The sequence below is a fragment of the Carassius gibelio genome, chromosome A6 (assembly GCF_023724105.1).
Source record: "Carassius gibelio isolate Cgi1373 ecotype wild population from Czech Republic chromosome A6, carGib1.2-hapl.c, whole genome shotgun sequence".
In the NCBI taxonomy this organism is placed as follows: domain Eukaryota; kingdom Metazoa; phylum Chordata; class Actinopteri; order Cypriniformes; family Cyprinidae; genus Carassius; species Carassius gibelio.
The window spans coordinates 19,810,705-19,836,965 of NC_068376.1; the positions used below are offsets into that span (position 1 = coordinate 19,810,705).

Below are 26,261 nucleotides of genomic sequence, written 5' to 3' on the forward strand. Positions count from 1 at the left end.
GACATTTTAATGTGAAATTTAGACTTTTTTTTTTTTTTTTTGTAAGCAGGTGCGCCTACTCTTACTGTATTTTTCCACAAACTTGACATTATTTATAAACTTGCATAATCATCTTGAAGACACACTAATATGTTTTTTAACATCTACCATTATACTGCCTTTAATATATTGTGTCCTACTACAAAGGGATTATTATTACAAAAGTTCAACTCCATCCTCACTTGTTAAAAACCTTTAATGATGTTTCAAAATGAATAGTCTATAATGTGCAAAAAGATTTACCATACATACATCCAACAAAAAAAATCATTTCACATCACAATCAGAGACATACAATGTGCAGAAAACGTAAATCTCTCCACAAAAGCAAGTTAAGCTGCTGATAACATTATCTAGAACATTCAAATGAATTTAGCCAATACACGTCTGTCAAACCACTGTATTATTAGTATTCTAAATACTATGTTCTTGTTTTCTGTCATATGTTAGTTTAAAATCAGAAACAAATTTTCCACATATAGTTTACGTGAGGTGTCATGAAGTAAATCATACTCCATTAAAAAACAAATGTTCAATAAAGCAACATTTCATATATTACATGTAAACCCAGTTTATTCTACAGTGAGCGTGATTTGACCAAGTACAACATGTTCCTGGACCAATATCCTTGTTGATCCTGGAAAAACACTCCAATCAACCAATCAGAATTTAGATAAAACTTTTCAGGAAATATCATCTGTTTTAGGCTTACAATCAGGGTTAGGTGCTTCTACACCCTTGTTAATCAGCTATCATTTCCCACTGATTTTAAGAATAAATTATGGGTAGGGTTGGGCTTAGAGATAGTGACTGGACTAAGTCTATATTTTTTGGACAATAATGTTGATCCAGGATCATCAGAAGATCTTATTCTACATTATAACTTGTGATACATGTTCACTTTGTATCTATATTCTAAGTCATTTGTAGTTTAAATGCGCAGTGGTGATTGCAGGCTCGTGCTGAAAGCTCAGTTATTTCTGTTGAATGTTGTATGAGGTATAAAATGTGCAGGCTTTCTAGTTAAGTTTCTGTGTAGAATCTGTGCCTGCACTGCAATCCCATGAATGAGAGGTATTAGAGAGGTGTTTGTTACGACCAAAGTGTATCATTTAAAAAGTTCTTAACCTATTATACAAAAAGCACAGTAATAATTCCCAGGATATAGCCTAATAAAAATAGCTAGTCATTATGTGTTTTCAAGAAAGTGCACATGCTTGTTGGTCCTACGGGTAAGACTTACTTATTTTTGTGATTGTGGTGTTCTCTTTTGAAACAATAATATTGCTGTACATCATTTGTAATATAACAAGCCACCCACTTTCTTTGTGTGCTTTAGCGCTGAACGGATCACAGGAAATGCATGCATTGTTTAAGAGGAATATAGACAGCAATGCTAATAGCTACACATGTAAACAAAATGATCACTAATGACGTAAAATGATCCATTTTTAAATAAAACCCTTAGGATATGTGAAACAGCTGCAAGTACAAACTCGTTTTTGTGTTATTTTGCGAGTACACTAAAAAGTATTACTTGTTTCTCTGCACACAATCAGTCTACAATGTATTGCTAAAGCTTGTTTACTTTATATTACTTTATCAGCTTGTTATAAGTGTCCTACAAGGAACTTTTTGAAACAATTGTAGACACTAAACATTCCACTTAAAGTTAAATTAAAATGCTCAATAATTATTAAAAATAATCTATAATACAGTGTAATTTTACATATAAATAAATATTGATCATGTAAAACATTAACTTTTTTTGACCTTGTGCATCTTTTTTGCAGTTGTCGTTTGAAAAAACAAGGCATTTGTTGAAAAAGTAATGCTTCACAAAGCAAATGGATACAATTATTCTCCGTTTTTGGAAGTGGTTTTTCAAAGCAAATTACATATGACATTTTTCTCCCCCTTAGCATTACTGAAATTGAAGGCCTGTAGAAAGATACACCAAAGAAAAAGGAAACAAAACTAGCTTGAATTCTCTGAAGGCCTCTTGGTTTGCTGAAGCATAATAAAAGCACTTTCACAGAGTGGTGCAGTTATGTGTTGCAGTTTGTCTTTGTAAAACCCAACAGATGACTCTTTTGTGCAAAAAAGGCACTTTGAAGAAGCAGAAAACATCTTAGAATGAAGTGACATCAGTTGCAAAGACTTGCAAACTTGTACGGCAATTGACATCTTAAGGGGTCAAATATAAATAAAGTGCACTATTTGTAAATGCTTTTATGACATGAAAATACAAAACGAGCAAAATATCAAATATGAGTCAGAAAAACGAAAAGAAATTGCTCAGCTTTTAACTGAGAAATTTAACTCATCACTCTTACAACTGTAAATTCACGGTGTGACAGCTACTAGTCATAGACATGTTTTGGGGAGGAATCAACATCCATATCACATGTCTATTACACCTCTATTACCCAGTATTACTGTATATTAACATGCCAAATATTGCGGCATGAGCTTTGATGTATTGGTGAATTCTAATTGAAATTTTTTGTATTAGCAGCTGTTTAAAAAAATAGGAGCACATGAAGTACAAGAGGAATCCACTCGTGAAAAATATTTGAAACAGTAACTCACTGTTTTAATGAGGGTTCAAATGCTAGTTTTTCTCAATGTTAGTTTAAGAAGCGTCCACATTGTGTGTCATTGTCCTTAAACTTGATGTCTCTGCAGTCCATCATTCTACAATTACAACATTTGAAAATATTTACACATTAAATTACAGTACTATTGGGAATTGGGAATCAGTTAATCATTTAGCTCCATGTGTGAAATATGTGGTTTCTTCTCCTTCAAAAATGACTCATGTCCCACATCCCATTGTGGTGAGGCCGGCTTCTGTCTTCATCCTGTTTGACAATGCTTTGACGATAAAATGTTGAGAATCTCGAACTGTCACATATTTGACAGCACAGAAATGAGAACATGAGACAATCATGTGATGTTGACATGTACAAAACTATCCACCTTGTTCACGACCTTTAGCTTTCTGGATGAAAACATCCTAAATACTAGATTGCTATGGATTCATTATTTCCCCTTGACCTGTAATTCCTTTCAGTTCAGATCAAATCTGATTCATCCTCAAGTGCACATCAAAAGTATCTATGTTTGCTTTGCACACAATAGACCAATCGTTGTGAGCTCCTCAGAGTTCCATAGCAAACGCCTGTCATCTATGAATGGTTGACAGATATTACAGCTTCAACCGACACAACGGTCAGAAGTTATTTTGTAGCTCTGGTTCTGAGGAGCTTGGCCTTCAGTGTGCTCATCTGAGTGCTCATGTGGCCGGTGTTTCAGCCTGCAGGCCGGACATGCGGATCTGTGAGCTGCTCTTGCTGAGGATGGAGAGCTGTGTGCCCCCATTCACACCACTGCTGGCCAGGGACGGATGCCTGTGCTTTATGTCCACCGCAAAGTACCGGTTCACCGTCCAGCTTCGCCATTTTCGTTTGATTTCTGACTGCACCTTTGGGGAGAAACTTCAGTGGGTTATTAAGCTGACTGGATCCTACAGGAAGAGATCTGCAGATCTCTTTCCATGCTGGTCATGGACGAGCCTGAATTTAAAATCCAGCTGGTTAATAATTTACGTGTAAGGTTGATGTAATGAGCACTGCAATGAGAAAGGGCCTCCAGAGACATTGCTTTATGCAAATAGAATCCAATTGCAATGTTTTACTAGATGGAATTTATAATAATAAAATCAGATTTTCTTAAATCCAAAAAAAAAAAAAAATTTTAAAATTAAAATATACATTTGCATTTATGCAAATATCATTTTAACAGATGATTTTATCTAAAACTGTTACTGTTACTGAAAATGTTTTTCAAGTAGCTAAAAATTATACATATATTTTTTATTACATTCCTCACTTGCTATAACATTTTAAAGTGTTTTTCTTAAAAAAAAAAAAATAATAATAATAAAAAATGCATTGTAAATATATCTTGATTTTTCCAATAGTAGTCCATTCGTAAATGTGGAAACTGGGTTTTGTTTTCTCCTATAACCAAGCTACAGACATTATTTATCTTTTTTAATAACACTTAAAGGACTTACCTCTCCATTAAGAAAGCAGTAAAGAACAGCTACTACAAAACCCTGAGAAGAAAAATGGAAATTGTAAAAACAGTTGGTTATGCAAAATGAACCATTTTTATAATATTGCTTAAGATATGAATGATATCTAAATATAATATATTGGATAAATAAAGGTGGAATAAGTAATACTTTCAATTCAAATGGACAATGACATGAAAATAATACAGTGCATACCTAAAAATAACAAATAGACTGCATGCATTACAGTACACAAAATATACACAAAATAAATAAATAGATAAAGTGTAGTGTTAGTTCTGCCAAGTCACATGACTAAAGCTTGCATCACCTGACTCTCAGCTGATCCACGTCTGCCTATAAGAATACAACGTCTATCAAAGCATTCCTATGTAAGGTATATTCAGTTTTATTCAGCAGCTTTATCACTTGCTCAGGAACAAATTACCCTTCTCCATCCCAAACTCCACCTTCCATCACAGTCAGGAATCGGCTTTCTGATACTCCTAATTGAATCAACTTCCTTTATCCTTAATAATGTTTTTACAATGAAATGTCATTAAGAACATTAATAATGTCTTCTGTTCGGTTTACTGTTCGGGTTATTGCTGCTTATTTCCTGACAGGCTGCATGGATGGGCAGGGAGTTTTTGCCCAGAAAAGGACCATACAGCCAATCCAAACTGCATGCTAAGTGTCAATCATCTTTAATGATAGAAGTCCTGACAGAAATGAAGTTGCCTTTTGTACAAATATTTTAAGTTTAAAATATGAGAAGACAAAATGTGACTTCTACCTGAAAAGAACCAAGACCAAGTTCAAACACAAGTCTTTCTCTTTTGCTGACATCTTCTGGTGTGAATGCAAACACGGTATAGTGAATTCCAAACAGAGGAATGAGGAGAAGAGTGGAGCGGGCCAGACGTCTGTCAATCACACAACACCCCAGTCATGTCATAAAAAAGACTGAACATCTCGAAAGTAATGGTATAAATCTGTGTACGTGTATTTGTAAGTGTATTTTTAATGTGTATGTATGTGTATGTGTATGTGTATGTGTATGTGTATGTGTATGTGTATGTGTATGTGTATGTGTATATGACTAACAGATAAATGCTGGACTCATTCCCTCCAATATCGGGAGACTGCAACTTCTGCACCAGGATTATAATGATGCCAATAAAGAGTATAAAGTTGATCTGAGAGTAAAAAAAAGACAAGATAATAATGCAATAGCTTAATATTACAGTCAAAAGTTTTTTGAGATAGAAGATGCACTTTCCGTACCATGATCGAGGCGAGAACAGGACCCTTGATCACCCACCAGATGGCAGCATGGTCATTAATATCCCAGCAACTGCAGGCAATGCCAGACATTTATCAGATTTAAATGTTATTTTTTTCATTTAATAAAATATTAATTATATATATATCTTACCCAATGTTATCAAAATGAGCTCTTAAGACTGCCCAGACAGCCACACATATTGTCGGGGTACCTGGGAAAACATGGGCAATTTAAATAAATATATCAATAACGTTTTTTTACATGATTGCAACTTGTATGTGTGTGTGTGCACTTTGTGTATTTTACATATTGCATGCATACATATTTTAGATTTTTACACATTTTAATTAATTTATATATATATATATATATATATATATATATATATATATATATATATATATATATATATATATATATATATATATATATATATATATATATATATATATATATATATATATAATTATTAATTTTACTATATAAGCTATAATATCCCTGGTCTTACCCCATCCAATAATGGTGTACCAGTAAAAGTATCTTTTCTCAGGAAAGAATGTCTCAACAAGAAGTGTAAAGAGATATAAGCCCTCGATGAACAGCCAGAAGTAGTTTGACAAAACAAAATAATGAAAAAATACCATCACTGCTTTACACTCCACCTGCAAAAAGTAAAAAAAAAAAACATGGAGTGAATATCACATTATCAGAATGTTTATTTGATTTTGATTAACTAAAGCATAATTTACATTTACATAATCTCACTGGACAGGTTTGGAACTACACAAGGGTGAGTAAATGGTACCAAAATGTTCATTTCTGAATCAACTATCCCTTTAAAAACATAAGAGTCACATTGCTGCAGAGGGAAACATTCAAAGCACATTTAGCTAGTTGGCCAAGCAAAAAGCAACTGTGAGGTGACTACAGAGACCTCATTATCTGAAGCAAATTAAAGCACATTACAGCAACACAAACGGATCATTCTGAGACTAATTCCTTCCTCAAAGAAATGACATGGGCAACCCGGGATGTTAATGGGCCCATCACCATGACTGCCCGGGTATTTTGTGTGTGATGTGAAGGAGAGAGAGACTGAGACTCACAGTGTGTATAAAGCAATGGTCGCTGTCCTCCTCTGCATATAAAATGCCATCTTTAATGAAGACTGAGATGGCCCTCAGGATGAAGGACACAAACAAGTTCATATGAATGAAATTCCTGGTGCAATGTAGCTTCCTGAGGGTAAGGCCAACCACAATAATGAAATATTAGATAAAACATAACACAATTGCATCCTATATATCTTATTCAAAAGTTTAGATTTTTTTTTTTTAAGAAAACCTTTGATGCTTACCAAACTTCCAATCAATTGATCATACAATATATTAGATAATAAGACAATAAAATTATTCTCAATTTTAATATATTTTGCATTTGATTCCTGTATATTTGTAATTAATAAAATTTGAAATGTAATTCTAATATGCTGAGTTTATAAGTTTACTTTACAATTGCGTATCCAAATGCCTGATGTCTCTCTAATACAGATACGCAGGTGTTTTTCTAAACACTTCACTCAGATAAATGTTTCCATATAGTTTCCTCTGGAGCTTAAGAGTCGAATGAATGCTCATGGCCTCTTTCTTGAGCCAGGTTGACCTCTCACCTGAACCTGCAGAGAATGACCATGGCAGTGGTGAGAGACACCAGTGAGGTGCTGTAGCCCACAGTATACAAAGCCTTCATTGACACATAATACATGTCCTGCAAACAAAAAGAAGAAGTGCTAATTATTGTCAAGCTAATTCAAACACTACAGTAAACGATACAGCCCACCTTTCTATGATGAATATGCACTTAACACAGATGCATTTCTTTAGAAATTTTGGAGGCTGAAAGACTTTAGGAATCATCTAAAGAAAAGGTGAAGGGCACTTACTGGACTTGTTCCATTCTCATTGAAAGGGCAAACATCAACGTAGTGAGGGAACATCTCTGACCAGCCATCCTCAGTGCAGTTACGACTCACCTTACCAAACTCTACAAAGGGCGCAAAAATCCAACATATTGTATGAAAAAAGTCTTAGAGATAAATAAGAGCCAAACGATAATAAAATCAAATAAACATTATTAACAAGCTGCGTTATTTTTAAATAAATCTAAAACTATAAAATTGTTTCCATTATTTTTTTTTTTTATGTGGTTGCTAAGGTATTCTGAGTGCAGTGGATTGTTATGGGGTTGCTAGGGTGTTCTAGTCTTTATGGCTCTATAATTATTATTTATAGATAAGGATTGATTCCCAGGCAAAGAAAAAAAAAAGTTTCTGATTACTAAATATCATATCTACTCAGTAAGCCACAAAATTTGAGCTATTGTTCATGTACTCACCATCATTTTCCTCACTCATGACCTCAAATAGCTCAGGACAGGGCATCCACACCACTTGACCAATTTTCGCTGGCTGCCAGCAGGTGAGGTTGTCCCACATCCATCGGCAGACTAGACGAATAAACAATAATATCATATCATAGAAAAATATCAAAGCTTTAAATCTCTACCTAGCCAACTACTACAAGAAACCCTATATGGAAATGTAATATATGACATATGTTACTCTTTTATCAAGAATGATATTGCCATGTTACCTATAAAATCCAAATGTTTTGATGGGCATATTTGGAAATTGTGTACATGTACATAGGCCTACAGTATATTGCAGTATATTACATTTGTGTAATATACTTAATAACTATTGTAATTGAAAAAAAAAAAAAAAAAAAACTTAAAATATAGAACTTGGGCTTAGGCTTAGGATCTCAACATTAAAGTTTTGTGGTAACGCTGCCTCTGAACTAGTTTTTATTGGGGTATTTAAAGAAACAGCCTAGTTTAAGATATATTTAGGTGTTCTACTTGACAGCCATTCCTATGATTTAGTGAAAATCGGTGCAAATCGACAAAAATAGGCTTCCATCTGCTTCAATAAGGCAATAGAGTGTAGGAATTCAATCAAAACAATGCCATGTAATTTTTGAATATAAAATATTGTATTTGCGTTTAAGGAATATGCTCAAACTCAGTTATTACATTTTAATAAATATTTATTTTTAATTAAATAATAATAAATCTTCAATAAATCCCTCTGGTGATGACGTATTCAGCGGCAAAGGAGACTTTCAAAGTAAACTAACCATGTGATGCTAAAGCATCTTATCATCTCCATCAAGGGTTAAGGATCCAGCGAGAGATAGTAAAGAGAGCAAGTGTGTGTGTGTGTGTGTGTGTGTGTGTTGATCTCAGATCTTGATTTACATGAGCAGACCAGCATCTGCCAGCTGTGTTTTTCCTCTGCTCTCAGCCCCCTCAAATTTTAGAATGTTTTTACAGTGCTTGCAAAATATTACCCAGATTTTCTTGCAAAGACTTCATTAAAACAACTAACAATATATTTTATCTAGTGGCTTCACAGTTAGTATTAGAGATTTTCTTTCTGAAGTCCGTTTGCATTCTTACATTCTTATTAGCAGGCTCATACAGAACACTCTTTCCTGCAACCCAATAAATCACCCAAGTGTACACTTTAAATTACATGCATAAATTCAAATAACGTAATGTTGACATTTTCTTCTTGGTGGTCTGTTCGTAAATGTCAAACATTTATATTAACAAAAGGCCAAAGGAGTGTTTTAAATACTGTTTTCAAGCCAGACACTCAAACATCTTGTCTCTTAAATTATAACAACCTGCAACAAAGACACAACAATGCTTTCAACATTTAAAATTAATAGTTCGACTGGATTGTTTCATTTTGGTTTATATCTAACATTTTTTGTACTTTCAAAATAAATGAATAAATAATGTTCTAGAATTCTAGAATGTTTAGGATGGAATTATCTATTCCAAATCCTTTAGCATCCTTTCATTTAAAACAGGAATAGTAAACCGTATTCAAGCATAGGACCCTTTGTAGGACCCCATGTATATAGAAATGATAAATATATCAATAACAACCTGTAATTCAAATAATTGCAATAATAATAATAATAATAATAATAATTAACTTCATGAATAATTTCAGAAGTTTTAAAGGGGTCATATGATGTTGCCAAAAATTAACATTATTTTGTGTATTTGATAATTTAATGTGTTTATGTGGTCTAAGGTAAAAAAAAAAAAAAAAAAAAAGACTTATTTTCCACATGATGTACATTATTGTTGCTCCCTTATGCCCTGCCTTCTGAAACACATCATTTTTTAAAAAGCTCATCGGTCTGAAAAGCGAGGTGTGCTCTGATTGGCCAGCTATCCAGTGTCATCATACTGTGATGCGTGTCCCGGACAGATCACCGGTGCTACAAGTCAAAATCAATAAAACCCATTACAAATGAGGCATTTGTTGCATCCAGTGGGGACATAATTATGGATTCTAATGACTTGTACTGTGTTTTTACGCATTACGTTGCATCAGGCCACTTAAACAAAACCATGTCTGCTTTTGTAATTGGACAAACGACAAGCACTACACTAATGTTACACTGCTCAAAACTCGCCTTTGAATCATCAGTGGCAAATCCTTTACATATGTACACCTTCATACAGACTGTGAGTCAGAACAGCCAGCATTGCAGTCTTCTCTAGCAGGATCAGGAAACAGTCCTCCATGAAATGCACTGCACACATCTGAATATTTGGGTTCTGTAACAGTGTTGTAAATACAGCTTAACCACTGATTTCCAGTTGTGTCCTGTTTGGGAAAGCCAAACAAAGTATTTTTGCTTTTACAACTAAATTTGGGCAGTGTTATGCAAATCTTCCCACACAGTGACGTAGAGATGTGGGGGCGTGTTTAAATGAGCCATTTTAGAAAGGTGTGGTTGACGTACATTTTATAAAGAATATCTCTTTGGGTTTGACACTTTAGTTTTTGCAACTTTACAGATCTTCTTTATGCACCAAGAGCTTGTAACACTCCAAAGAGAAAGTATAACTTGAAATCATATCATATGACCCCTTTACATTAATGTTCTTCAATATGAATTTACAGTGCATGACATTTCTAGTAATTAGTGATTACTTTTTCTTATTTTTTCTCACAAACAGCAATTTCTAACGGATAAAATATTTTAGTCCTTGACATATTCATTCTAAAAATGTGAAAATATTTCAGTAATTTCCATGACGTTTGCAGGTCTTCAAGGTTTTCAAGACTATGAGAACCCTAGATCATAAATGAAAATAGCCTTTGAGAGAACAAAACATTTGCTTACATCTTGATTTTTAGCTTATTTAAAAATGTTTGGTTTTATTATAAATCTTTTTTAAGCCATCTTGCAACCCACTTTAGAACCGTGCTTAGGCCCCCTTGGCCCACTTCTTTAGAGGATGCAAAGATCGCGCAGGGACCCCCATTACATACTGTGTAAAACTAGATGTGGCATTTTTAAGCCAAATTTATAATAGCATGTAATAGTGCCGTATTAATGATACCACGCTAACATTCCTATTTATGTTTAACCTACTTTTTTTTTTAGCTTTTAAATTAGCTTGAGATGAATAATCTGAATAATGAATAATGGATCTCTGGCAGGCGCATGCTTAAAGAAAACATGTAGGACTTGTATCACTCAAGGGCTGCCACTGAGGAGCCGTTAAAGACCAACATCTGTCAAAGACTTTTTATAGTCTGTCATGTTAGGTATTTATTGTATATTTCAATCTCAATCTCATTTTTTTTTTTCTGTAGCAGTGCCACACACAGAATCAAAGCAGAAGCTTGTGGTTGAGCAAACTCCAGAAGCTGAATAAAACCCATATAAAACAGCTGCAAAATAAAATAAAATAAAATAAAATAATAAAAGGACCAAAAATAATACTACTACAAATTCCAAAGCCTTGTCTGTTTAGTTGGCCATAAGCTCTGCTATAGCACAGACCCAAAACAGTGTTTTTAATGTTAAATGAGTTATGAATTGACTTATGAACTTATGAATTATGACTACTTATAATAAAAATAAATAAATAAATAAATAAAGATGAAGCAGTACAAATAGCTGCTGTAGCCCAAACCACAGACAGTTTCCAGTAATCCTGTGCGTTGTGTGCTTTCTGCACTCATTTGCTTTAATGTTATATTCAATCTACGTGTCCTTCCCCAGCTAACAGGTGACATTCTCAGAACTAACTTGACTTACATGTTGGCAAGGCTGTCTCAAAGTAACATTAATAGAACATTTGTTCAAAGTTATCTGGTTTTTAATAATGCTCTCAAAATGTTATTTATGCATTGTTGATTCTTTGAAAATGTTTTAGTTTTATGTTTATCCTACATATTTTTAAACGTTACTTCTTGTTTCAGAACATGCAGAGAACATTCAAAAGTAGCATTGTTCTTTAAGCATATTTAGCTGGGCCACCCCCTAAGTTTCGGCGTATAGCCTAAAACTACGGGTAGCTCTAGTTTCATGTTAACGCTTCAATCCATTCCCTAAGGACAGCTCTTGCCAAATCAAAATGTCAGCATTTCATTACTGACTGTGATTGTGACTGTCCAAAGGATTAAGATCAATGCCACATGCAGACAGCACTAGACAACATAGCCCCCCACACACACACAAACACAAGGTCTTATATTCTCCAGCTTAGTCTGAAAGCTTTGGGCTTAATTTCATCGCATATTTATTTCTGATCACTTCTAAAATTCCTAATCTAACTTTAAACTAATTTTAAAACTTATTTTAAATGTTTCTTATAATAAACATCTGCAAGCATGCTATATTTAGATGACTCAAACAGCAGTCTCTGGTAAATCTACTGCTGCCTCTTACAGTTAAACAGTTTACAGTTCTTACCCAGTTCAGGTTCACTGCTATGGTCATCCATGGCCATCCTTTCCATGCACTTCTCTTTCTCTAACTGAATGACACAGTCTGGACGCATGCAGTAGATCTGAAAGATAAAGTATGAGGAAGAGTGAAATGTTAGACACAACAGCTGTTTATGTAGAAAATGTTTGTTCACACAGCAATGAAGAACCAAAAATACTGTTTTGGTTGTGAGTCCAGAACATTTCTGAGTGTGGGTTTGCTTATAGAATGCTGCTGTCACTTTCTTAAAGAAATAGCTCACAAAAAATAAAGATGTGCTTAAAATGTACTCACCTTCAGGCCATCATTTTCAAGATCATTTAACATCTTGTGAAGTAAAAAGCTTTGTTTGTAAAAAACAAATCTACTCATAAAGGCATTTTAATCACCGTTGTTTGAACTTTCATTCTGACAGCACCCATTCACTGCAGAGGAAGATATGTAACGCAAAATTTTTCTACATCTGTTCTGATGAAGAACAAACTTAGGGTTAGGGTTAGGGTTAGGCATATATTGATGATTCTTCACTGTGATTTGTCACGTTGTTTTAAATACAACAGAGTTTGAATACAATGTTGATGCCTGATGAAGATCATACGATCGAAACGTTGCTATTAAAGAATTTATTTTATTGTTTTGCAAGTTGATAGTGTGGGGGATTTTCTTGTTTTCTCATATTTTGACTATATCAGTCTTTTTTCCTACGCACCTATCTATGACCTTCAGGTGTGCGACGCTAATTGATCATGCAAGGAGAAAAAAAAAATGTTCATATAAACTCCTGCCCACTCCTAGCAGGTCTTGAATATTGCTTTTCTTAATGTTAAACAGTTTTCAAATAAAGACAATATTACATACACCCACACTCAGCACACAAGACATTAAATATCTTCAGCCCAGGGTGGAATGACATTCTGAGCCAATTTAAACGCTTGCTCCTTCTTATCTCTCCCACTCAGTGTGCGCTTTAAACAATCGCTCCTTCCTGCTTCACGTATTACCAGGCCATTCATCTTATATCTTTGTAGAAAAACAAAATTGACTAATGTTCCACAGCATATATATTTCTTCACACAGAAAGTTGAGTTACCCTATCCAGGTGAACAGTTACATGAATTTTGTTGATATACTGTTATTGTCTGTATTGAGTACATCTTGACACTCAGATGTATCCTAGCTTTATTAATGGATGTGAGCAAAGACTTGTTTGTTGCCGTCAACTAGGTTACAGTTGTGTGTTTACAATCATAGTTAAGGCCTTTAATAAACCATGTTTAGAAATGTTTATGTATTAGAAATATGTTTGACAACCCTTTAAAAGCTTTGAGAAAACATAAAAGGTCAAAGTAAAATGTGAGAGAAAACGGATTTGCTTGTTAGATTAAATATAAAATATTAACACTTTTTTGGATGTATGAAAATGTTTCTTCATTGGAACAGATATGTAGAAATTCATTAAGGCATCCACAAAGATCCACTATTGCTTCTGGCCAGTTACAAGTACATAATCTATAATAATGTTTCTTCCAGTGAAACAGTCATCTTGTCTGAACCAGGAGAGAAATATGCAAAGACCAAGCTCTGTTTGAAAGCACAAACAGTTCTAAACAAATATGTTTTGATATCAGAAGACAACATGTGATGGACTTTTTCACTAGAGTAAGTGCTCTTATTATGGACTTGGATTTTGGCTAGAAGCGACAGTTTAAAGTTAAAACACCTTAAAACACCCGGTGATTTCAACCAACTGAACATAGCCCTTGAACATCGAATTGAGGTTTGCCTCCTCTTGCACTTGAATGAAAAAATACATTGGATACAATCGGATGAGTATAATATTGGATGCATTTACTATTTCTAATTTACTAGCTGCTGCCGGTGTCCTTAATGCTAATCCAAGAAAATAAAAGAGAGAAAATCACTCACTGCTCTTGAAAGAATTACTTTGTAGTTTTAATAAGAACAAATCTATAGCCCTATTCGGACAGTAATTGTTTCTCAGGGGGGTGTAAGTGATTCTCCCCATTTACATGGGGTAGTTGGTGATTTTAATGCTGTCCAAATATAGGATGTCTGTGTTTTTCTCTCACCACCACCCACGTAAATATCCCCTTTCCAAAATACTTTCTGTTTTTTGACAAACACCAAGGTTGTGTGGTCATTTATTTGCCGTCCGAAACCACATCTCTGAGTTTACGAGACTAAATCAATTCAAAATTCAGTGTTTTGAATTTTTTGAGCACTTCAGCACCATAAGGTAATGTTGTACTTCCGTGTAATTTGCATACACATTTATTTATGAAATTCTGTATTCAAGTATTTCGAAGAACAATACTTCATAACTATTGCACCACAGCAACTGGAAGCAGAAAGAGAAGGAAAGCACATAAACATTCTAAATGGGTCTTTATTATGGCAGCAGCAGGTATGAAATACAATTTTAACATTTGTATTATAAACAGATATATCACGTATAATTATATAACTAACTATAGCTTGCATCTATTTTCCTATTTTTAAACAGGCGATTTAAATAAATAATAAATAATATATTATAAAATATGCTTAGAATAATACAAATACAATTGACATAATAAGTATTTTTAAATACATTTTACAAAATAAGAATACATTTGTAAATAAAATTAATTTTATTTACAGCAGACAATCATGTGACTGTTTACAGAGCTCGCTCCTCCACTGTGAATAAACCACCATCAGAATCCATGAGTTTTATCACTGAGGTCCATATGAGAAACAATTACTTATATTTAATGTATTCAGTGAAGACCATTTAATGCTATTTTACATTTGATTATTTGGTTTCTGTTCCTTAAATACCTACAAACCTAAACAACAAACACACATTGTTTAATTTCTATATTTGTTCTATTTATTTATTTGTACTATTTAGATGATTTCAAACAGGGCCCATAGGCACAACCTGCACCGGAGCCCCACAAACCCCAGCTAAGGCCCTTGATGTAATGATAAAGAAACAAACTCCAAACTCTTGGATGGCCTGAGGGTGAATAAATTCTCATTTCTCATTTTTGGTGAAATATGCTTTTAAACCTGAACAGATTCCCATGTTAAAAGAAAAGTCCTTCATCAACAGAACTGCCTACAATGCACGATGGATATGAAATCGCATCATGAAAAATAATTAATAAACTAATCGCTTTTGAAACCCTCCTTAATACTGCTGATTTGAGACCTCTGATACTCTGGTTAGTGTAATAAGTGGTCTCAGAGCACTGTGCTCCTTGAGTATAGCCTTGAAAACATGAGTAAAATGTTCTAAACATGAGCACCTGCATTAATATTCATAAGGGCTGTGTAAGCTCTCACCCCTCACCCTGACTGCATCACAAAGCTGATTTCCATCATAAAGAGACTATACGCAAATCACTCCTACATCATGACAGCAACACAAATATTCATACAAACAAGCAAATCCTTAAAACTAGTTCATTCTCAGTATGTTTCTTTCTTTCTTTTTTCTACACCCTTGCTTATTTTGCTGTCAAAATTTTTTTTTGTCCTCTATATCTTTCTACACCATTAAGCCAGTCTTGCTGGCTTAAGTGTGGGTGTGGGAATGTCACATTGCATTTACACTCAGGTAAATGGAATGTGTGAGTGTGTGTGTGTGTGTGGTCTAATCAAGATTTATACTTCATCTGAATAAATAAGATGTATTTTTAAATTTGTTGCTTGTGTTTGGTGTTTTGTTTTGATTATATATATATTGTCATTTCAATGAGTTTATATAATTGAATTTTTGGGTCTTTAATCATTTGTTGATTATTATCAGTTTGCTTTTAGTTTTTGCATGTTTTTGAATCTGCTATTATCTTTCATTCAGCACTAATAAAATGCTAATATTTTTTTTTCAACAGAAGTAACACTGTTCATCCTGTAATGGTCTTAATTCAAATTCCAACTGAGACAGAGCAGAAGTACAATCTTTTGAAAACATTTACTGCAGTGCCATGCACTGCCAGCTTTTTGCGCTAACATAAAGTAAAATAAAACAGCATGGCCTTTGTTGCTCGGAGTACTCATTGTACCATAACTGTTTTGGGTCTTGGGCAGTTTACATTTGGCCTGTCTTGTGCCAATGAGCATTAGATGCCAGGAACCATCTAAGTGCCAGTGTGTATGTGACGTAAATTGCCCTTGGACGTTTGTTTCTCCTCAGCTGGCGGTACAGACAGTAGACCAAAGAGAGAATGGTTCTTCATGTAAACAAAGAAGGCACTTCTCCCCTCAGTTATGAGAGGACACCATGTGTATAAAACCAGCAGTCATCCAGAAAACAATAAATGCCTCTAAATTTGACCTATTGTATGTGGATTATTTACAGATTCCAATAACAAGAGCAAGAGCATGACAAAGGATGTGCAGGGGTCTCTTTTTCTCCCCAATACCCCACCCCGTCATAACATTTCTCTCACGCTCACTCTCTCTCTTCCTCCTTCTCCAACACAATCTCTCTTTCCTTCGAACCTTTAATTCTCCTCTTCAGAATATTTATTTTCTGAAGCCTTAAGCTGCGGTAGGGAACTTTTGACGCTCTAGCGGTTAATAAACAGAACTGTTTGCGTATTGCGGAAGAACATCGTAGCCGGAACTACTTCTCTCTGTTTATGTCTATGAAGAATCACAAAGGTACTGGGTTTCACGTCCGCGGTATCCCCGAAGCAATCTAAAATAGTCAGAATATAAACACTTATTATAGGTGCACCCTAGTGATTCAGGACAAGCCAAAAACACGGTTTGGAAAATGGATTCATGGTGTACTCGCTTATTATATACATTTTTCTACATTTTGAACACAAACAAAGTTACGGACCGCAGCTCTGATTGGTTATTTTTTACCGGGAGCGATGGAGTTTCTGCAAATGGCAATAGGACCACTGGGAGGAGCCAGAGAAGTTTGATTTTTTCACAGATTATCTGTCTCATATTCTACTGTCAGGACATAATGACAGGTTTAAAAAAATATGTACAGCACCTTTATATGTATACTAGGATGGTCTGTCTCCATTTTACAATTAGGAATGTATTGTGCTTTTCAATTCCATCATGTTTAAATCAGTGGTACTTTCATGCAATTCCGGCCCATTAATCCAATGGACTTGCCTTGTTTATATAAGATAAAATGTGCACATAGCTTACCAAAGGGGGTAGGATGAGTGCTACAAACAGGTGCTGACATTTTCTCACTGTGGAAGCCATTTTGTCTGGAGCACTGATGCGATTATTAGCAGAGGGGAACAACAAAGTGCTGGATGGTAAACAGGTACACTGGAAAAATGCTGCCGTTCTTCAAATCACCATCAGATCTGAAAAATAAATAAATAAATAAATAAATAAATAAATAAATAAATAAATAAATAATAATAATAATAATAATAATAATAATAATAATAATAAAATATATATACAGGTGCATCTCAGTAAATTAGAATGTCGTGGAAAAGTTCATTTATTTCAGTAATTCAACTCAAATTGTGAAACTTGTGTATTAAATAAATTCAGTGCATGCAGACTGAAGTAGTTTAATCTTTGGTTCTTGTAATTGTGATGATTTGGGCTCACATTTACCAAAACCCGACCCATTCACTGTCTCAACAAATTAGAATATGATGACATGCCAATCAGCTAATCAACTCAAAACACCTGCAAAGGATTCCTACACAATCATGGGAAAGACTGGTGATCTAACAGTTGTCCAGAAGACAGTCATTGACACCCTTCACAAGGAGGGTAAGCCACAAACACTCATTGCCAAAGAAGCTGGATGTTCACAGAGTGCTGTATCCAAGCATGTTAACGGAAAGTTGAGTGGAAGGAAAAAGTGTGGAAGAAAAAGATGCACAACCAACTGAAGCACAGCCTTATGAGGATTGTCAAGCAAAATCGATTCAAGAATTTGAGCAAACTTCACAAGGAATGAACTGAGGCTGGGGTCAAGGCATCAAGAGCCACCACACACAAACGTGTCAAGGAATTTGGATACAGCTGTAATATTCCTCTTGTTAAGCCACACCTGAACCACAGACAATGGCAGAGGCGACTTACCTGGGCTAACGAGAAGAAGAACTGGACTGTTGCCCAGTGGTCTAAAGTCCTCTTTTCAGATGAGAGCAAGTTTTGTATTTCAATTGGAAACCAAGGTCCTAGAGTCTTGAGGAAGGGTGTAGAAGCTCATAGCCCAAGTTGCTTGAAGTCCAGTGTTAAGTTTCCACAGTCTGTGATGATTGGGGGTGCAATGTCATCTGCTGGTGTTGGTCCATTGTGTTTTTTGAAAACCAAAGTCACTGCACCCGTTTACCAAGTAATTTTGGAGCACTTCATGCTTCATTCTGCTGTTACGCTTTTTGAAGATGCTGATTTCATTTTCCAGCAGGATTTGGCACCTGCCCACACTGCCAAAAGTTGGTTAAATGACCATGGTGTTGATGTGCTTGACTGACCAGCAAACTCACAAGACCTGAACCCCATAGAGAATCAATGGGCTATTGTCAAGAGGAAAATGAGAAACAAGAGACCAAAAAATGCAGATGAGCTGAAGGCCACTGTCAAAGATACCACCTCACGGTGCCACAAACTGATCACCTCCATGCCTCGCCGAATTGAGGCAGTAATTAAAGCAAAAGGAGCAAGAGGAGTACCAAGTACTGAGTACATATAAAGTAAATGAACATACTTTCCAGAAGGCCATCAATTCACTATTTTTTGTTGTTGTTGTTGTTGTTCTTTTATGTATAGTATTCTAATTTGTTGAGATAGTGAATTGGTGGGTTTTTGTTAAATGTGAGCCAAAATCATAATGAAAATATCCAAAGACTTAAACTACTTCAGTCTGTGTGCACTGAATTTATTTAATACACAAGTTTCACAATTTGAGTGGAATTACTGAAATAAATGAACTTTTCCACAACATTCTAATTTATTGAGATGCACCTGTATATATTTTTTAAACCACTCATTACCACCACATAATGGTATTACACACATTCATTATTTGGGATGGTGGAAATTGCATTGTGGTGGAAATGTTCATGATATTGAGATTGAGATCGAATAGGCTGTTTTCAACACACTCTATTGTAAATACACAGTATTACACCATACATGGCCACCAACTACACTGACCACAAACAGTACATGTGTGTAGCGAAAACCATATAGGTCCTTTTATTATTAAGTTGTTTATCCAAAATAGCCGTACGATAGAGCACAGCCTTATGACGCAGCTCACTGTATTGCTAGAATAATTCCTGATTCAATTCTGTTCATCACAAGCACCAATCTCATGAAGGCAGGGGACGGAAGGAGCTGTAGGGGAGACTTTGGTACACTTAAATAGGAGAATGAAAAAGATAAAGAGAGCATAAGTGTGATGGATGGATGGATACGTAGCTGGATGGAGGGCTGGAGGAAGAAAGAGTGAAACAGCTGCTCTGTAGCTCTCGCTGTAATTAGTGGGTATAATGAAGCTGACTGCCGGAGAACTCCCCCAGCAATTCCTCAAAATCACTGAGACATGCTAGACAAGGATGTTCGTAAAAAAAAAAAAAAAAAACACAAAGAAGCGAAACAGACCAACCAACCTGTAACAAAACAGAGAGAGATGCTTACCAGTGCCAAAGCCATGTAAGGGCAAACTTTGTTCTTCTTACTCCATTAACTGGATAAAGTATTAACAAATTCTAACTAAATGTCAAAACATCCAAAGAAATATAGGTGGGGAAAAATGTTTTTTTTTTTTTTTTTTTTTACAATGAATGTCGTCTCTAGGAAAGTGTAAATTTGAAAATGTATGTCTGTGCTGTGCATGTGTGTTTCCTCTGCCTTTGAAGTGTGAGTGTCAACATTTCAGAGTGTGTGCTCAAGCTATCAGAGACCACAGAGAGGCTGTATGCCTAAACACTTTTCCTTTGCACATTCTCCGGGGCACATTAGTCACAACAAATCCTTTCCACAAAAGGACATGCCTTCACAATTAGGTAAAACTGATTCTAATGACAGAACAAAATATGGGAGGTGGGCCATCCTGTATGAGGAACTGATAGGCAGGATTTTTTTTACCAACGTGTTTGAGTAGTTGATATTTTGTCTAAACTGGCAAAATATTATGTGGAGTGTGTTAGCATTTAGAGGTCAAACCCTGCTACTGACAGCTTGGCTAGCTGAAGGGCATACTTCAGGGACAGGTGGCACTTCATAGCCTACAGTATGTGACAGATTTAGTGCCATTCCTTAAGCATTTTCCTGGCTTTGAGGTCTATGACATCCAATGTAATTTCACTACATTCTAGACTGAAATGGGATTTATTTTCACATACCATCGCAGAAGTAATGCGATTTAGTTTTGCATATGTGTAAATAATCATGATATTTTTATCTTTCTATCATTTTGTCTGCATTCTGTTGTGAATTCTTTTTCTTCTTTTTTTTTTTTTTTTTGCTTATATCCTACCATTTAGAAGAAATGGGGTTGGTAAATATGCTATAGTAAATATTTTTTTTTAGTAAATGCCCACCCGGTCAGGATACATATATAAGATCAATAATACAATAAAATGGTAATATTAAAAGTTTTACAAAATGTAATTTATTCCTGTTATAGCAAAGCTGAACCTATTGATCTACTGAATCTACTGATGCCAAACTTGTAAATAATAGTGTAGGATTTTTATGTTCATTGGAAGTGTAGGTTTGTACTGGTTTTCATTTCAAATAGACAAGTCAAAGTCATCATATCTAATGTTGGGAAGAAAGACTTCTTATAATTGCTATTGAATTTGGCTTTTGCTAAACTTTTTATCCAAAAGATTACATTACTGAAACTCAAATTACAGAATTAAAAAAAAAAAAACTATTCTAAATAGGATGCCGGTGTAAACAAAAACAAGTCATGCCTGCTCTCCCCAACCTCTCGAAACCAGAGATCCATCCAAGGTTATTATCACACTCCAAATGACTTTGCAGAGGTAATAAGGCATGTCAGTCTGACCAGCTGACAACCATGGTTTTCACTGCCCCCAATAATATCTATTAACACACCCACAGCACAGAGACACCACAATGTTGCAATGTTCCAATATTGCTATATAGCTGTATTACATCTGCCCTGCTCCACTAGCTATTTGAGGTTAAAGTAATTTGTCCCGACACAATATATCCAGGTTTAGTGTGCAGAAAGAAAGAAAGAAAGAAAGAAAGAAAGAAAGAAAGAAAGAAAGAAAGAAAGAAAAGACCATAAATTACCAATATGCAGGGAACGAAAGGGATATGCATTGGATTTATTCATTTTCCTCCTTGAGGATGGATAAAATCTGTTGCACATGCATGAGATGGATCTCTGGCCATTCTACAAAAATGTGTGTTAATGCCAAACTAGGCTGACCAATAGTGAACTAAGTCACTAAAGTCTGCACAACTATATTTAGATTGTCATTTGCTGTTTGAAGAGGAAGGAGGGGGATTACCATTAACATATAGACACATTTCTCTCTTTAAAACACTGAGAGAATACATAGCATAAATCAGGAATTTGGCGTCCCTTTCTCTCTTCATTCTTTTCTCTCAGTACAAATCACAAGGTATTGCATGGGTTGACATCAATTACTGTGCCATGAGCCCCAAGGTATCAGAGTGATTAGTTATTATTAAAGAAGCACTGTAGTGTATGTGATACAAGCACAAATCATTTAAACAGGGTGTCAGTGGCTGAAAACAGGCTTGCGAAAACTGAATGTAGAATTTATGCCAAATGTCAAAAATGCTGAACACACAGGAAATAACGAGGTCATCAGAGTTGGCACTTAAACCTACATGGAGTAACCTAATTGTGTGTGTTTATGCCCATATCTGTTAGTGTGTCACAGTATGCAAGATGCACACATTACGATACAAACTAATGACACACTAATACTAACTAATTGTGTCTCACTACTGGATTTTGTAGGGTTAATTCTGTGAGTTCACCTACTCAAAGAAAATATGTTTACTTGTATATGTTTATTAACAATCAAAATATGTGACAATTTACTTAAAAATATTGTAATGTATGTACATTTATATTCAATAATAAACTTCATAATATACAAATGTAATTGTGACTATATCTCATACTGTGTGTGCATAATATTGTACTTTGTGTGCTTTACTACATTTTAAAACACACACACACACAGTGAGTAAACACATTTTTATAATATACCATCACACGCATTAGTTTATTTATTTGTCATTGCTTCGTTGTGCATGTTAATTATAAAATCATAAAAATGTGCTGCACAATCTTATAAACCAAGGACTTCAAAGTACAGCTGAAAATGTGTCTATGTACATTCTGATATTGAAAATAACAAAATGAGGTCAGCTATGATGAAACAAAATTATATGGGAATATACTTGAAAATATAATGCAATATATTAAATAATTTCCATCTATGGGAAACTGCTATTTATATGTAGCATATTTATCAACATACTGCAATATATGGAACACAAATTACTATATATTGATACATACAAAACATATACTGTAGCAGTGATAAAAAAAGTAAAAAAATATATATATCTGCACTACACTTTTACATGTAATGGCTTTACTACACAATTCATTAATTTCTCTTTTATGAGATGCATGGGTTTACATAAAGTTGTATACTTATCTGACTTTATTGTTTGTATATAGTTATACATTTTATATATGAAACCGCATGGAGTGTTTCATAAAGTGTTAGGTCTATTTATCGATGCGTACTATATGCAGACAATAAAGACCAATACTTTATGTAGTTTGAAAGTGATGCCATAATCAATTAAAATTTGTCTTAAATCAAGTGCAGAAAAGCCTGCAGTGCTAATATCCTGCCTCTTTATAAAAGGTGTTAAACTGGGATCTCAACTCAATATCAAACACATATAAACCTGTTCATCTGCAGTCCTTATATCATTAGAGGTGAGTGGTTGTAACTGAACACCATTTAATGTAGTGTAATTTTTAATGGTGCACTTGCAGAGGTCCATTAAAAACTGAACAGAGAGAAAAATTGTAAAACAGTTCATTTGCACATACACATGCAACAAAATAACGTGCTTTCAAAAGACACCAGAGAGCAACAAGAATAGAAATGAATACCGACATAACAGTTGCAGAGGCTCTGCAGTGGATATGTTATACTATCTAACACAAACAGGGAAAGGAAAGAGGAAGGAAGGAGAGAGACTGATCTCCTATTCACTGCAATCAAATCTTGTCAAAGGGTTGTTTATGCTGAGTTCATTTAAAATAGAGATCAACAAGTAATAATTACATAAATTATGCCTTTACTCAACAGTTTCAGAAATCACAACACAAGGGCTAGTAAACAAAAAAGCTGATTTAAAGATAAAAGGTGACTTCACACAGACTTCACACATTTGCAAATGTGTAAATATTTATTTTTATATAATGTAATGCATAATGTAAATTAAATATATTAATTATATTTATTTAGGAATAAACTATTCAGCAATGAGGTAAGAAAGGGGTAAAAATAAGACTGCTTATAATGTTAAGAATATATATATATATATATATATATATATATATATATATATATATAAAATTCAACACACTGAATGCAATTTATATATACATATGTTAAGAATGTCTGCAATATCTGCAATAAATGAAATGGATATAAAGTAATAGATATCTACATTCCCTTATAAGTTGCTGCTGCCATTTTGTGGCATAATAGTTTGGGTGGTGGCTATAGCAATAAGGTTTCAACATAATTCATGTAGGGTGAATAAAGCCTTGTAAGTCATTGACCATTAATACATCAAAAACGTGAATAGGAAATCATCATAATACGGTGGATAAATTCTGGGATATGCTGAACTGTACAATAAAATCATTTATTGCCTAATAATACTTTAAGTTGTGTTCTATCATACAAGCTCTTTCTAACGTGTTTTAATAACAACATGTGCAGGAGCTCCATGACAGTGATCAGTTCTTTAAAAGGGGCGATGTTGCACGCTGATCGTGTGTGTGTGTGTGTGTGTGTGTGTGTGTGTGTGTGTGTGTGTGTGTGTGTGTGTGTGTGTGTGTGTGTGTGTTTTAATGCATTAGATTTTATTGTAAGGAATGCACATTGCACTAAACTGGTAAATGTAACAATGATTCATTCGTGCAAGCCGCACAACTCCCAGCTGTCTACTTAACACACAATATATCGCAGACCGTCGTCAAATCACTCTCCACCCAACCCCATTAAATAGCATTTCGATCACCAAATTCGCATTAAACTGCATAAAAACTGACGTATAAAACGGAAGTATTCGCTCCACAATCCATCCATACTAGAGCTATTGATCCGTACTGCACATTCAATTTCAATACACATGCAGCAAAATGAATGAAATGCGTTTCGATAAAGAATTCACTAATATGCCATAGCAAGAATGAATAGTATACAATGAATGATGAATCTTACTGTCCCAGTATGCAGATGGTCTCCCTAAAGGACGTGTCAACACGATGCAGAATGCAGTGTCTCGCGATGTTAGTCTCGGGCGTTGTAACTGCTGTGGCGCGCTGGTGCACAAACATTCCCTAAGACGCCCCGAAAAACTTCTGTGGACAAGTAGTCTCTCTCTCTCTCTCTCTCTCTCTCTCTCTCTCTCTCTCTCTCTCTCTCTCTCTCTCTCCCTCTCAAAGATGAACGAGGGAACAAACGTCTAATTAAGGCAATGAATGCAAAATACACGCACATAAATATATAGAAAAGCCAGAGTTTGAGTTAAGGGATGTGACGTGTAAGTAATTCGCTATTCTCTGTATTGTTGTAACACTAATATCCACGCAGACTCACAATGATCCCTGATATGCGCTGCGCATTTAGATGATCACCTTCAACCACCCCCATCTCTCTCTTTCTCTCTCTCTCTCCACGGGTTTTTATTTTTATTTGTATTTTATTTTATTTTTTTAGAAAGCTCTACTAACAAATGTAGAAAATCAGAGGTCAAAGGACCAAATTGATTGGTAGATCTTTAAGATTCTTTTTTACTGCATAGGCCAAAAGTCAAAAGTCAAACACAAGTCGAGACGAGAACAGAATTAGTGTTCGCTTGACGAGGTAACCATAGCAACCTTTGCTGATCGCTGTTGATTTATTTAGGATCTTTCAGGCGGTGGTTTGAATACAACAGTTTGTGCCATTATTTATCTCTCTCTCTCTCTCTCTCTCTCTCTCACACACACACACACACACACACACACACACACACACACACACACACACACGCATATGTACATAATTTAGTATGTAGTATTTTAATATATAGTAATTACTCTGAAAAAAAAAATCTGGTGTGAAAACAACTTTCAGAAAGCATGTTTCTAAATTAATTAACAGCATTTAATACACATTGATTTAAACGTTTAACTGACTAAAATATAACTGTTTTGAAATAAGTAGGTAACTCTAGTAAGTAGGCAGAATCTGTGTTTTATTTACTACTAGAAGTCAGTGTATTTTGTTTAAAAAGATCTTTATTTATGCAAAGACAACTTGCCTGCTGTTGCACAAAACGAAACTCAACAAACTCTGCCCCTAAACTGATAGAAATAACTTAACGTTATAAGTTTACATCGACCCTCTAATAGCCCAGGCATTCTTGTCTGTAGAGACACTTCGTGTTAAGAGTAAAAAAGCATGACTGTCAATGCATTATCCTCCGTTCTGTACACGCTGATCAGTGAGTAAAAGGATTTCACTATTCAGCTCATGCTTGACCCACATCCGGGGACAGCTGCGGTGCAGTACAGCTACTCCAGAAAACGCATCAGGACCTTGGACAGCGGCCCATGGAACGTTTCTTCGATTATGTTACGTCGCTCAGTGTTAGAAAAAAGTCCATAGTTAGTCAAATTCCAAATATTTGTAAAAAATTTGGGACCAAC

General features: G+C 34.9%; 1 protein-coding gene across 1 annotated transcript; it reads right to left on the reverse strand.

The window, feature by feature from the left end:
* Nucleotides 1-217: 217 nt before the first annotated feature.
* LOC128015641 (pituitary adenylate cyclase-activating polypeptide type I receptor-like) lies at nucleotides 218-25,151 on the reverse strand. Its single transcript, XM_052599671.1, has 14 exons — nucleotides 24,790-25,151; nucleotides 17,462-17,628; nucleotides 12,263-12,359; nucleotides 7,803-7,913; nucleotides 7,351-7,451; nucleotides 7,078-7,175; nucleotides 6,515-6,647; nucleotides 5,917-6,070; nucleotides 5,559-5,619; nucleotides 5,408-5,477; nucleotides 5,228-5,319; nucleotides 4,917-5,046; nucleotides 4,121-4,162; nucleotides 218-3,526 (listed from the first exon to the last, which is right to left on the reverse strand). The coding sequence occupies exons 2-14, from the start codon at nucleotides 17,519-17,521 to the stop codon at nucleotides 3,338-3,340; spliced, it is 1,338 nt and encodes a 445-aa protein (XP_052455631.1). The 5' UTR covers nucleotides 17,522-17,628; nucleotides 24,790-25,151; the 3' UTR covers nucleotides 218-3,337.
* Nucleotides 25,152-26,261: the final 1,110 nt, after the last annotated feature.